Here is a 13539-nt window from a genome sequence, read left to right as displayed (position 1 = left end):
AGGATAATAAGCAGCAAACAGCAGTATAAGCGCACTAAATAATTAAAGCTGGTGAAAATATTCAAAATAAATTACATTTGCTCAAAACACATTGTGCCAAACAATGGCCATGTGAGTGACTTTTGAACGCGTGATTAGCTCAAAAATCCAACATCATCTCAGCACATGGTAAAAATGTAGCATTCTTTCCATCAGAATATAAGCAGTACGAGCCATTATAGGTTTCTGATTGTGCGTATTTAATGAGTTTGTTTGATCATTTTAATTGAGGACAACCTACGTGGTAACAAATGACACTGTCATAGAGACAAATAAATGATTCAAATGTTGCAAATTTCTTCACAGAGGACTTGATTGTATATAAAACAAAATATACAATTAAGGATTACATAAACTATACTAATACAAATACTGATCCCTTGCTCTATCACAGTTACAAAGGCTGAAGTCCACTGGTCCAAAAGGTATAAAATGAATAAACATTTTTGAAAACCGGCATCTACAGTGATCCTTCCTGATACCTAAAGAAAACTAACAGGGTTATTCAATTAAGGGTGAAGAGTTTGGTGAAGGCAGGAGAAGTGAACAATCTATCACAACATATCTAAACTGGAAAGTGAGCTAAATTGGAGAATTTTTCCAAATCAGTTATTTTGTCCTAGATTGTTCACATCTCCTGCCCTCTCCAAAATCGTCACCCTTTGTGAATAACCCTGTAAATATTCCCAGGAACATCAATTGATAGTGTTATCACATATACATATTAATAGCCAGTTATATTCTGTGCATTAGGCACAAGATAATGTTCAACTAGAAAGACCCAAGATTTTTCATTTATACAAGAAATTGTGTAGTGTCCACGACATAATATTTAGCAGTTTTGCTTTCCTTTCTCTTATAATCTATGTATCTTGGTTTAACCTAATTTTACATTATTCTTGTATCTTGAACAATCATACTCATTGTCATGTTGTAAAGTTAAATGTAATATCTATGTAAAGTAGTAGAAGTGATGTCCCACAATATTTTTTCTAGCCATCCACCATCAAAAGCCTGTGTTGCTTTGCCTGTTTTTTTTCGTTCAAAAAGTTTTATTGTTTTGTCATTTTGTTAACACGTTGTGTAGACTCAAATAAACAAATTGTATCATAACCACCGCAAGTGGCAAGTACAGTGTATAACATATGCATCATAAGTGAAAATGCAGGATCATTCTAATTCAAAAAGATCAAAGTATAAAAGTATAAAACATAACATCAGTGCTGACAAAGTCCAATACAGGTATCAGTTTCCAACATTGGAGGGAATAACCAGTTAGTATGAACTTCGAGACAAGGACTGAGAGAAGTAACCTGAGCTAGTCGGTTCCAAAGGGGGGTGGGCACATCAAGATAAGGGAAGAAGGGAGGAAGTACAGTGGGGAAGGACAGGGTTAGAGGAAGGGGAAGGAAGACAGAAGGTAAGGAGGCAAAGTATAAGAGCTGAAAGGTAGAGACGTCAAGCTGTCGATCTGCTCTTCCGAGTCCCACATATTTAAATGGACAAGGAGTCTGCACCAAAGGAGGGAGGTATGACTCAATCCACGGTTCCCACAATTTCCCAAATGGCTCCATAGCATCCCTTTGTATTGCAGTGAGTTTCTCAAAAAACATCACACGTGATACTCTAGACTTCAGCAAAAGATACTTCAGCAAAAGGGAGGTCAGGGGATTTCCAAGCTTTCGCAATGACCCGCTTAGCCTCTGTGAGAATGATCATGATCAACCTGTGTTGGCGTGTCGTACACACCATAGGCTTTTTATGTAAGAGAGCTTCCAGCGGGTCCTTGCGAAACGTCTTGCCTGTAACAGTGTATAACAATTGATAGACTCTGTGCCAGAATCTTCGCACTTTAGGGCAGGACCACCATATGTGGAGGACCAAACCCTCCACCCGGCAACCCCTGAAACAATGCGGAGAGTGAGATGGGATAGCTTTGGAGATCCGGAGCGGGACTAAATTCCACCTGAAGAACAATTTGTAATTTGCCTCAATCGTTTGTACATTCATCGAACTTTTGGAGGTTGTCCTCCATATCTGGTCCCAAGTGTCAGGGGAGATGGAGCATCCTAGGTCTTGTTCCCATTTAAGGGTGTAGGCGGGTGGGGAGGCATGCAACGTTTCTAACAGTAAGGCATATAGGGCCGATATAGTCCCTGAGTCTCGAGTCCCATAGTGCAGCAGTCTCTCAAAGGGGGTGAGGGGGGGGAGGTTTCTCTGGGACCCCAGGCAGGTCAGCAAGAAGTGTTTGATCTGAATAAATTGGAAGATATGTCTGGAGGCTAGCTGGTGATCTGCGCAGAGCGACTCGAATGGTATGATTCCTTGTGCAGAACAGAAATCGTTAATCAGACTAAGGGTTTGCAAAAGCCATGGTTTAAAAGCAATTGGTTTGGAAAATCCCGGTTGGAACAGAGGGTTACCATGGATGGACATCAGAGGAGTGTGGGGGGACAGGCAGGGGCGTATCTTGAGTACAGGGTTGATAATGTTCCCCCGCATTTTGGGTGGTAGCCAAGGGAGATTAAGGAGGGAAATTGGGTGTAGGCGTAGGCTTCCAGCGAGACGCAAAGGGGCATTTCAGTTTTCCCAAAGCATTGTACCAGTGGAGCTAACTGGGCCGCCTGATAATATTTCTGAAAGAACGGGAGTCCCAGGCCCCCCTCTAGTTTGCTGCGATAGAGTACTCGATGTGATACCCTCGGGAATGATCCTTTCCAGACAAAACGGAGTATGCGCCGTTGAAGTAACCTAAGTCTAAAGGCGGGGACAGGGAGAACCCTTGCATGGTAGAGAAATTTGGGGAGCAGTGTCATTTGGACCGCTGTAATCCTGCCAATCCACGACAGAGGATGTTTCTCCCAAGAGGACAACAGTGATTCCATATGGGACAATAGGCTAGGGTAATTAGCTTGATATAGGCGATCATAGGAAGGGGTGAGATAGATCCCCAAATAGGGTAATGCTGTGTCCACCCATGGGTAGGGGAAGGATTGTTGTAATGAAGAGCATAATGCTGGGGGTAGGGATACATTCAACGCTTTAGACTTTTTCATGTTAACACAGAGCCCTGATAGAATGCCGAATTGGTGTAAGAGGGGTTGTAGTTGTTGGGAGGTCATTGGGTCAGTAATAATCAAAAGTGCATCATCAGCAAACATACTAAGCTTGTGATGATAACCTGCCACTTCTACACCTCTAATGTCCGTTTGTTGACGTATGACTTGGGCAAGGGGTTCTATAGCTAGCGCGAACAAAAGGGGAGAGAGTGGACAACCCTGTCTAGTCCCTCTGGTAATGGGAAATATCTGAGAGTGAAAACCCTGATATTGAACATAGGCGGAGGGTAGGGAATATAATGAGTCTATCAAGTGCATAAAAGAAGGCCCAAACCCCCATCCGGTGAGAGTATATCGCAAGTAGTCCCACCCGACCGAGTCAAAAGCTTTGCTAATGTCTAGGGACAATAACATAGTCTGGAGATTTTGTTGATGAGATATATGTAGTAGGTGAGCTATCCTCCTTATGCTATCTCCCGCCTGGCGTCCCAGCATGAATCCCACCTGGTCTCTAGAGATTAGGTCCAAGAGTGGAGACTGGAGTCTCAGGGTCAGTATCTTAGTGAGCAACTTCAGATCTACATTGATCAGGGAGATTGGGCGGTAGTTAGTCCAAGAGGTGTGGTCTGTTGCAGGTTTAGGGATCATACAAATCGATGACATTAATGATTCTTGTCGCAAGTGACCCCCGTCTCGCATTGCATTGAAACAGGTGAGTAAGTGAGGAGCGAGGGTGGTCGCAAATTTCTTATAGTAAAGGGCACTTAGTCCATCAGGACCCGGGCGTTTACTAAGTGGTAGTAATTTAATAACATTTAATACCTCATCCAAGGTTATAGGAGCATCAATCAAGAGTCTATTATCATCTGATAGAACAGGGAGGTTGAGGGTGGAGAAGAATTCACTGATATGCTTCTCATCTAAAGGGCCTGTGGTGCAGTATAGTTCGCTCAAGTGGGTTCGGAATGTATCCAGTATTTTTATGGGGTGAGCAGTCATTTGACCCCCACTGAGGCAAAGCCTAATAGGATCTCGTCTAGAGTTGGCCTCCCTAAGTTTGTGAGCTAAGATAGTGTCCGGTTTATCACCCTTAATGTAGAATTTATGTTTGGTCCATGCCATCCTATCATTCGCCAGATGAGTTCAGAGGTTCAGTTCAGTCTGGATATTAAATAGTCTGGTTCTGTGTGCGGGAGTGGGGTTCTGCTGAAAATTTTGGGAAGCTAATAGAAGGTCTGATTCAAGTTGGTCAATACGAGCTGTCCTTTTCTTCTTCGCCTGAGATGCAAGTTGAATCAACCTCCCTCTAATGGCAGGTTTGTGTGCCTCCCAGACCGTGATTGGGGATGGCACAGTAGCTACATTCAAGTCAAAATATTCGGTCAGGGAGGTCTGGGCCGAAGCCAGGATATCTGGATTGGTGAGCAAGGAGTCCCGCAGTGACCAAGAGAACCCCTTCTTGCACGGTACCTCGAGGCCGACATTTATAAACGCCATATCATGATCAGACCACGGAATGGGACAGATAGCGGCCGAGGACACCTGAGGAAGTGTTGCGGTGTGTAAAAGAATATGATCAATGCGAGAAAAGACGTTATGGGGATTGAAATAAAATGTGAATTGCTCCTTAAGCGGATGAAGCTCCCTCCATGAGTCTACCAGGTGATATTGAGTCAGGAAGGATCTGAATCTTTTTGCCGTAGTTAAGTCAGAGGGGGGGGGGTTGCCGGGTGGGCAGGGTCATGACGATCCACATGAGGGTGCATCACCAGGTTGGAGTCCCCACATAATAACAAAGTCCCCCTAGTGTGAGTATCAATAGTCTGAAACAAGTGTGAGAAGAAGCCCAGTTGACCAGTATTGGGGGCATAGTAGGATACCACTGTAACCGGGGAGTCATGGATTGAGCCCACCAAAATCAAATACCTGCCCTCCGGATCCCTGATCTTCTTCAGAGTGACAAAAGGTGTGTTGCGACCAAATGCTATCAGGACTCCTCGATGTTTCGTAGGTGCAGAGGCTAAAAAGAATAAAGGATAATTAGCATGTAGAAATGAGGGAGCAAATGATTGAGTAAAGTGGGTCTCTTGAAGACAAACAATATCTGCTCTAATTTGCTGAAAATGCCTAAAGGCTTTAGATCTTTTGACAGGTTGGTTAAATCCTTTAACATTGAGGGATATCACTTTAATTGCCATTAGAGCAGGGGCACTTGAAAAGGTTGAAAGGGAAGGAGGGAAAGGAGACAGAAGAGGGATAGAGGAAAGTGTTGGAGGGATGTAGAGGAAGGGAATGGGAGGATGGGGAGAGAGTCAAAGAACCAAACAGTGGGAACACCTAGGTCACAGTGCCTATCTTCTGAGTCAATCAGGATAGGTGTCGTTCACTCATCCAGGACCTGGATAAACACCAAGTCCAAGATAGTGAAGGCGGCGCTCCGAGCGGGGTCATCTGGCAGTCTCCGGGTCCTAATTTAGGTGGCCCAACGGAGCAGCAGTGACGTAACGCGACGCTCGGCGAGGTAAGTAAGAAGAAAATAAAAAAAATCCTGCAGCGCCAGTACAGCAGGGGAGCAGGGATGTGTCAGCGCCACGCTGGTCAGACGAGAGGAGCTCCAGGTGGGGTTGTAATTATCGGGCAGGCACCTCTAAGCCAGCTAAATTAGGACCCCACCTGGAGCTCCTCCCACTGGACCAGCGCGCCGCTGACTCGTCCCTGCTCCGGCACAGTGAATCACAGTAAGTGAGGGGAGATTTGGGGGGATTTATTACGGTAACCAATTATGTATTGTCTGCACTGTATTAGCAGTATATACTCTATATGGAGTATATACTGCTAATACAGTGCAGACAATACATTTACAATTACAATTGAATGGATTAAATGATCTGTATGTAGCCCTGTACTATGGATCATTTAACCCATCCATGTTAGCAGAGGATCATTGTAAATGTATTGTTGCAGGCACTCTATATGTACATGTACTATATACTACATATAGAGTGCACTGAACAATAGATTTACAATTATCCTCTGCTAATATGAATGGGTTAAATGATCCGTAGTACATGATATGTAGCCCTGTACCCCCTTTTCCACTTACAGAGCTAGGTTATTTTTCTTTTAAATAAATATTAATGTAATTTTATTGGTATCTACCTACCAGTAGCTGCCTCATTTCCCACCCTCGGCTTATATTCGGGTCAATACTTTTTCCCAGTTTTTTTTGGTAAAATTAGGTACCTCGGCTTATATTCGGGACGGCTTATACTCGAGTATATACGGTAAATATAATTTGAATGTGTTTTTACAAAAAAATACTGCTAATATTGCATGACATAAGAAATGCAACTGCCAGCATTTTCTTGTACAGGATCTCGGTTTCAGAAAATATATATTGTTGTGGGGGTTTAGGTAACCTTTTCAAGCCTAAAATGTGCATTTTAACCACTTGCTGTCCAGAGCAAATTCTTACATTTGCGCAGACATGATAAAATCTGATTTGTTTGCTAGAAAACAGCTTCAGACCCCCAAACAGTTATATATTTTCTGAAAGCAAGGGCCCTATATAGTATTTGCGCAAATGTTTATCAAACCAGTATTTTTAGGATAAAATACACTAAAATGAAATTTAGTGCACAGAAACAGAATATAATACCCAATTTTTTTGGTAAAAAATTAAAGATGGGGGTCACGCCGGGTAAATAGATACCAAACTTATCAAGCCTTAAAATTGCGTGCATCCGTGAAACCGCAAAAAAATATTCCCATAGGCGACGCTTTAAACGCTTTTACGGCTCATCAGTTTAGTGTTAACAGTGATTGATGGGCCTAGAATTATTGCTCTCACTCCGACGCTTGCGACAATATGTAACATGTGTGTCGCAATTTTCGCAAGTAGGCGCATCCAAGGCTTGTTTACGCTGTATGTGCGTGCACGTGGTGGGGCGGGGGACTTTAAAACATTTTTTTGCATTTTTTATTATCTCTTACTTTAATTTTTACAATTTTTATTTTGTTTTTTTACACTCAGCATTATTCTGCTTCACCAGCTTCTTCTGGCTCTAGCAGCCGGAAAATGTGCCCAGTGACACCGGCAGTGATGTAATGGAAGCCGCTAATCTCTCCGATCCATCAGGGGAGACCCACCGACCTTATAACACTAACAAGTCACATGACACCGAGGAGGGAAAATGGCTAATTGGGCCAAATTTGGAAATTTTCACTTAGGGGTGTACTCACTTTTGTTGCCAGCGGTTTAGACATTAATGGCTGTGTGTTGAGTTATTTTGAGGGGACAGCAAATGTACACTGATATACAAGCTGTACACTCACTACTTTACATTGTAGCAAAGTGTAATTTCTTCTGTGTCGTCACATGAAATGATATAATAAAATATGTACAAAAATGTGAGGGGTGTACTCACTTCTGTGAGATACTGTATATATAAATAACTCATTCTGAATGATGATTAAAAAAAAACTTTCAAAACACTCTCTGTTGCCCAACAACTAGCTATGCCAAAGCTCTCCCACACTGCACATAGAACCTAGTTCATCATTATCATGATGTTATCATTATGTTTTCACGGTTTTAAATGTCTGCCCAGGGGTGTACATCATAAATGCCTTGCTAATTTAAGAAATGTCTGTTATTAAATGTGCATTTATGTAATAAAATAATATTACAAAGCTGAAATTCCAGCAGTAATAATGGGGGATCATTTGCACCTATGGTGTTTAAATGGCAGATACATTACCTCATCAACAGGCCTACTGAGAAAATATCACTTTTGGCCCAAATAGCTGAAGGACTGTTGCTCAACTGCACTCTAAAACCTAAAAGTTCTCCCTAAACACCAAGCCTAAGAAAAGTTCTAATCAGTTTTAGGGATGCATGACATACAAATCAATATTTTTTCTACTTAACAGTTAAGCAATCATCTTTAGTGGTGTTTGTCTAAGCTAGTTCTAGGTGGCTTAGTGCTTCTTTGAGGGCTTGTTCACAACATCCAATGTTTTCACGCCATGGTTTTGTGCCATGAATGCACTGGATTGCATAAACATAGATTGTGCCTTTTTAGTTTAGGGTGCTCCAACTACAACATTGGCTATCTGTTCTTGGAGCTGCCTTTAGTTCACAGCACACTGCTGCATCACTTGAAAAAAAAGGTGCATTCACTGTACTCCCCTATCCCTATAGATACAGTATAATAAAAGTTAGGCTTGAACCAGTTAGGTCTAATAGCCCTGGCAGTATAATAAATGTTAGGCTTACACCAGTTAGGTCTATTAGCCCTGGTTAAAACTGTCCTGCTGCTGGCCATTTTTACACTGCTGTATCCTCTGCAGTTTCTTAATTCTTGATGTAAACACCTGCCTGTGGTCTTGTCTCTTGACTCTTTAAATGTCCCTGCTACTGGTAGATTATACACTGCTGGGTCAATTGCAGTCTCCTAATTCTTGTACTTAAACAACTTTCTGTACTCTGTACATTTCAGCGAATTCTCCTTCATTAAGTGTCATCCTGCTGCCCAACTGTACAGTGCTGCATCATCTGCATTTTTTAAGTTCTTATTAACAGTTTGATATAAATTGGCCAGTGGCCGGTCAGTTTTGCTTCAGAGAGAAGAGAACTAGCCAAGTAGTAGTGAACTAATGGCCAATTTCTATCTGACAGTCAAAGCAGGCCCATTACTGTTTGATGGAAAAGCTGCTACTAAAACGACCTGAAAAAGCATTTTTTTCCTAAACTAAAAGTGACACTAAACTCAGGAGTTAAATCTTAAAAATGCATTCAAGTATCTTAACTATTAGCAAAAAATAGCGTGTTGCTGCATTATTTAGCTGTATATCCTTAACTCATCTCTGAACTTGTGCTGACATTGTTCTTCCTTCTGGAGGGTGGCTACGTCTGTTTCCTATGGTCCCTGTTTGTGATGTAAAGTACACTACAATCTCACATTTAGTTTACTAATATGTATTGAGATTGTAGTCCGTCACGGAAGTAAGCATGGAGTGGTAGCTACCTCACAACACACACAGGGACCTTGGGGAAAAAAATAGCCGCCCTGCAGAAGGAAGGACAGTGTCCGCAGGAATTCAGAAATGATTTGAGGATCTACAGCCGAGTGACACAAATAAGCTATATTTTTATTAATAGTTGAGGTTGAATGCATTTTAAACATTTGACCCCTTAGTTTAGTATCACTTTAAATAAATCAGATAGAGGTAGAAAAGAAAAAAAAATTACACAGGCAAATATGTGCTTAAAAAATGAGTGGCTGGATTTTATTTTGGTATTTTTCTGCTGGTTGCAAATACACATTTGTTCAAAAGGTCTACATCAAAGATTTGCCAACCACGCATTTGAGGTTTTTTATATACTTTCTTCATATATATATATAATCCATGACAAAAAGTAAAAAAATGGCATCATAACTTACCAATAACATAACAAGTCATCCAAGTTCCTTTTCCAAAGATGCCTTGTAGGAAGCGAAAAAAGACAAAAACATAAAAGTTTGGTGCAAATGCTGCACCAATTCCAGATAATCCTACTCCAAAGGAAGATATCAGGTATATAACTTTTCTTCCATATCTGTTAAAGTAAACAATATGAAAAGATGTAAACAGCTGATTTAAAGCCAACAAATCATGCAAGTATCCATTAGATATGTGTATTAGAAAGTGCATCTCCAACCAGTTTTTGTTATTTTCGGATATAATAGGGAAGGATTAGAATCTCTGTTGGGTTTTTACTGCTATCTGGAGATCCATTACAAAGTTTCTCCTCACTACCTAACTTAGTGACAAAGGCTTCACTAGACAGTAAATCTAGGGTTAATCTCCAACATCAACATAAAAGCAAACGTTTTGCATTTGTAGAGTGGAAGAAGGCTAAAATCCACATAAGATTTTTATTGCCATGTGTGTCCCTGTTGCATATTTTTTCCTGCCTTGCTAAATAGTAAAAACCATTGTCACCTTTCCCTAATCCTTTTTGCTAGACATACTCTTTAACTTAACAATTGCAAAACTAAACACATACAATCTAAAATGCTAAACTGCTACAAAATTAATCTACACAGTGGCTATACTGTCCATAACCAACACAGAGTTATAAAAGAAAGCCACGTACACTACATCATTTATAATATTTAAATTAATTCCCCCACTTTTAGAAAGTGGGACACCCTTCCTCATTTCATAGAAATGCCAAAATAACCATGCAGCCAAGTATGGTACACTAGGAGTTCATTAGAACACCACCTATACCTATTGCTGCACATTATTAGTTACTTGTAGAAAAAAAAAGTCACAACCCCCTTTTAATACATCCCTGGACAAATTTATTGTCAACCACAAACTTGCAAATTAAAGTCTGTACCCTTGGTTATAAAGCCATTCTCTTGGTACCACATATTTAGTTTTATATACTTCCACCACTTTGTTTCACTATTCTGAATATGACCGCTCAGTGTGATTATTTTGATTATAATAATTTTAGAATTATTATCATAGAATTATATTATTGTGTGCTAAAGTTAGGGATGCATCGATAACTATACTAGTATTGGTAATGGTGCAGATGCCAAGTATATGGGCGAGTATTTGTACTTACCAAAATGCTCCGATACTTACCTCCGATACCGGAACTTCCAGTCAGAGGGAGATCTCCCTCTGATGGGGAATTGCCGAGGGAGGATGGAGGCGGTTACCTTTCTGATCAGGAAAGAACCCGCCTTCCTGTTTGGTCAGAAAGCCAGGCTGCCTAGCAACAAGTGAACCTGGCTTCCTAGCCAATCAGGAAGCTGGAAATGATGTGCACCCAGCTTCCTGATTGGTTAGGAAGCCAGACAGCCTCGGGAAGTCAAGCCGGTGTTCTTTCAATAGAACATTGGCTTCCCAGGCAATCAGGAAACCACCGTCCGGCTTCCTGATAATTCGTACTCGATACCGAAAAACCGGTATCGGTGCATCCCTGGTTAAAGTGAAACTTACCTCACCACTTCTTGCTCCCATGCAGATATCTTCCCCCTAATGCCGAGTCTTGATTGGCACCTATCCTCGTGCTGTCTTGATTGGCCAGCAGGGAATTAATGAAGTCCAACACCTGAGTATGGGATCACATTCATCGTGGCACAGAGGTGTGCCGGGAATGTACACTGAGTTGCACAGGTAAGTTTCTTATACTGCAGAAGAGACATGGCATGTTTCTTCTGCAATAAAGTGCATGCTTCCTCACAATTTGTCCACTTTAAAGTTTTGCCTCCATGTATACTTCGATTAAACTAATATACAAGGTGCCAACTACAAGTCCTTTGTGCAAACAACTTCTGAAAAACTGTAGAACTGACGCACGCACGCATACAGACATGCACACTCACCGATCAGCAATAACATTATGACCACCTGTCTAATATTAAGTAGGTCCCCTTTTTCCACCAACATAGCCTTGACCCATTGATGCGTGGACTCCACTAGACCTCTGAAGGTATGCTGTAGTATCTGGTACCAAGCCATCAGTAGCAGATCCTGTTAGCCCTGTAAGTTGTGAAGTGGGGCCTCCATGGATAAGGCTTGTTTTTCCAACACATCTCACAGATTTTAGATTGGATTGAAATCTGCAGAATTTGGAGGCCAAGTCAACACCTTGAACTAGTAATTGTGTTCCTCAAACCACTCTTGAACTGTTTTTGCAGTGTTGCAGTGAGGCAGGGAGAATTATCCTGCTGAAAGAGGCCACTCACATGCACCCAGCCATTCACATGATGTAAAAGAAAGCATCATTCATCAGAGCAGGCCACCTTCTTCCACTGCTCTGTGGTTCAGTTCTGGACATGGGTCAGCATGGGAGTGTGCGGCTACACACCTATACTGGTCTTTATTGGACCTGACTACACAGGCCAGTCTTCCCACCGCGCATGCATCAATGAGCCGCCCATGACTGTCACTGGTTCACCAGCTTTCCTTTCATGGACTTTTGGTAGTTTGTGACCACTGCAGATCAGGAACATCCCACAAGATCTGAACTTTTGGTGTTGCTCTGACCCAATCATCTAGCCATCACATTTTGTCCCTTACCAAAGTCGCTCAAATTCTTATGCTTGCCCATTCTATTCTGCTTTCAACACATCAATTTGAGGGACAAAATGTTCACTTGCTGCCTAATAGACCCCAACCACTTTCAAGTGCCACTGTAACGAGATACGAAATGTTATTCACTTCACCTTTTCATGGTCCTAAGGTTATGGCTGATCTATATATGTATACATTTTCATGCGCATATTGCAATAGAATCTTGTAACTTTGTACCCCTTATGCACCACAGAAATGTTTACATTTCCATTATGGGCCTGTTTATTTGGCAATAACATTGTCATTATTTCTGATAAGGTAATGAACACAAAGGGTAATGGGGTTTTCCTATAGCAACATGGTCTTGGAATACTTATTAAATTTTTTTGATATAATCTATAGACAAAAACATAAACATTTTTTTTTTTAAATTATACTTTACTGTAAATGGAAATATGCATTTTCTGTAATGTGTACCTTCCAAAATGACACTATAATAATGTTTCTGGTACAAAACATGTCAAAGTTATTTGCAAATGCATATTTTAATGTGACATTGAAAAAATGAATAAGACTGAAATAAAACATGGATTTTTGTACTTACCATAAAACCTTAAAGCACATTAAGGTACACAGAAGTCAGATATTCTAACATGATTGGATTATACTAATCTAATTTAACTACAGAAGAATCTAGACACTGGCAAACAAAAAAGCCCATAGCCAGACAGGTATGCCCCTTCCATTCACAGCATGCATCGGTTTTGTAGAAAAGCAGTACTGAGCAGTAGTTTACAACACAGAGGGGTGTGGCATGTGTGCCTTAATAAACTTCAAGCAATTGATACAAAAAAACGGTTTTCCTTATTCATTTTTTTGTTTATTTTATTAAGGGTTCAATTATTGTTATAGGACTGGGACACCCAACAGTGATCCAACTAGGGGGTGGGGCAGCACATCAAACTAAAACGCTAACAGGCAACAGGCACACATAACAGTGAGAGTAATACTGGGTGCTGTGCCATGTCTCTGGACCTGGAAAGCACTGTGACTAAATAACACAGTACCCAAAGGTCTGGGAAGCACCGCAGGCAGAGCCCAGTGCCCAATGGACACATAACAGACAAGTCCCATAATCTAGACAAGCCCCACAATCTTCAGGCCAGCAGTGTCTGGGTATGGCCTCTAAGGCATCGCTAAGGTTAAGCTGATCTGGATAACTGCATAGAGAGCCCAGAACAGCAGCAGGATAAAAAAATTTAAGAAAAAAAGGGCTAGTAAAAAGGGGTCAACTTTTATCAATGGAGAAAAGATGTCCATCCTCCTAGGACGCTAGCAAAAAAGAGGGGGGGGGGGTACA

At 41.3% G+C, this 13539-nt stretch overlaps 1 protein-coding gene across 1 annotated transcript in view; it reads right to left on the bottom strand.

Annotated features, from left to right (window-relative positions):
* SLC22A3 (solute carrier family 22 member 3) overlaps positions 1 to 13539 on the bottom strand; it is a 127418-nt gene that overhangs the window by 44459 nt on the left and 69420 nt on the right. The window contains exon 3 of the mRNA XM_018565646.1: positions 9545 to 9699. Coding sequence (XP_018421148.1) covers positions 9545 to 9699 — 155 coding nt within the window. The remainder of the gene's footprint in view (positions 1 to 9544; positions 9700 to 13539) is intronic.

The sequence above is a fragment of the Nanorana parkeri genome, unplaced genomic scaffold (genome assembly GCF_000935625.1).
Source record: "Nanorana parkeri isolate BGI_ZX_2015 unplaced genomic scaffold, ASM93562v1 scaffold869, whole genome shotgun sequence".
Lineage (NCBI taxonomy): Eukaryota > Metazoa > Chordata > Amphibia > Anura > Dicroglossidae > Nanorana > Nanorana parkeri.
Note: the sequence above shows the minus strand (reverse complement) of the source record. Positions and strands in the feature narration are given on the sequence as shown.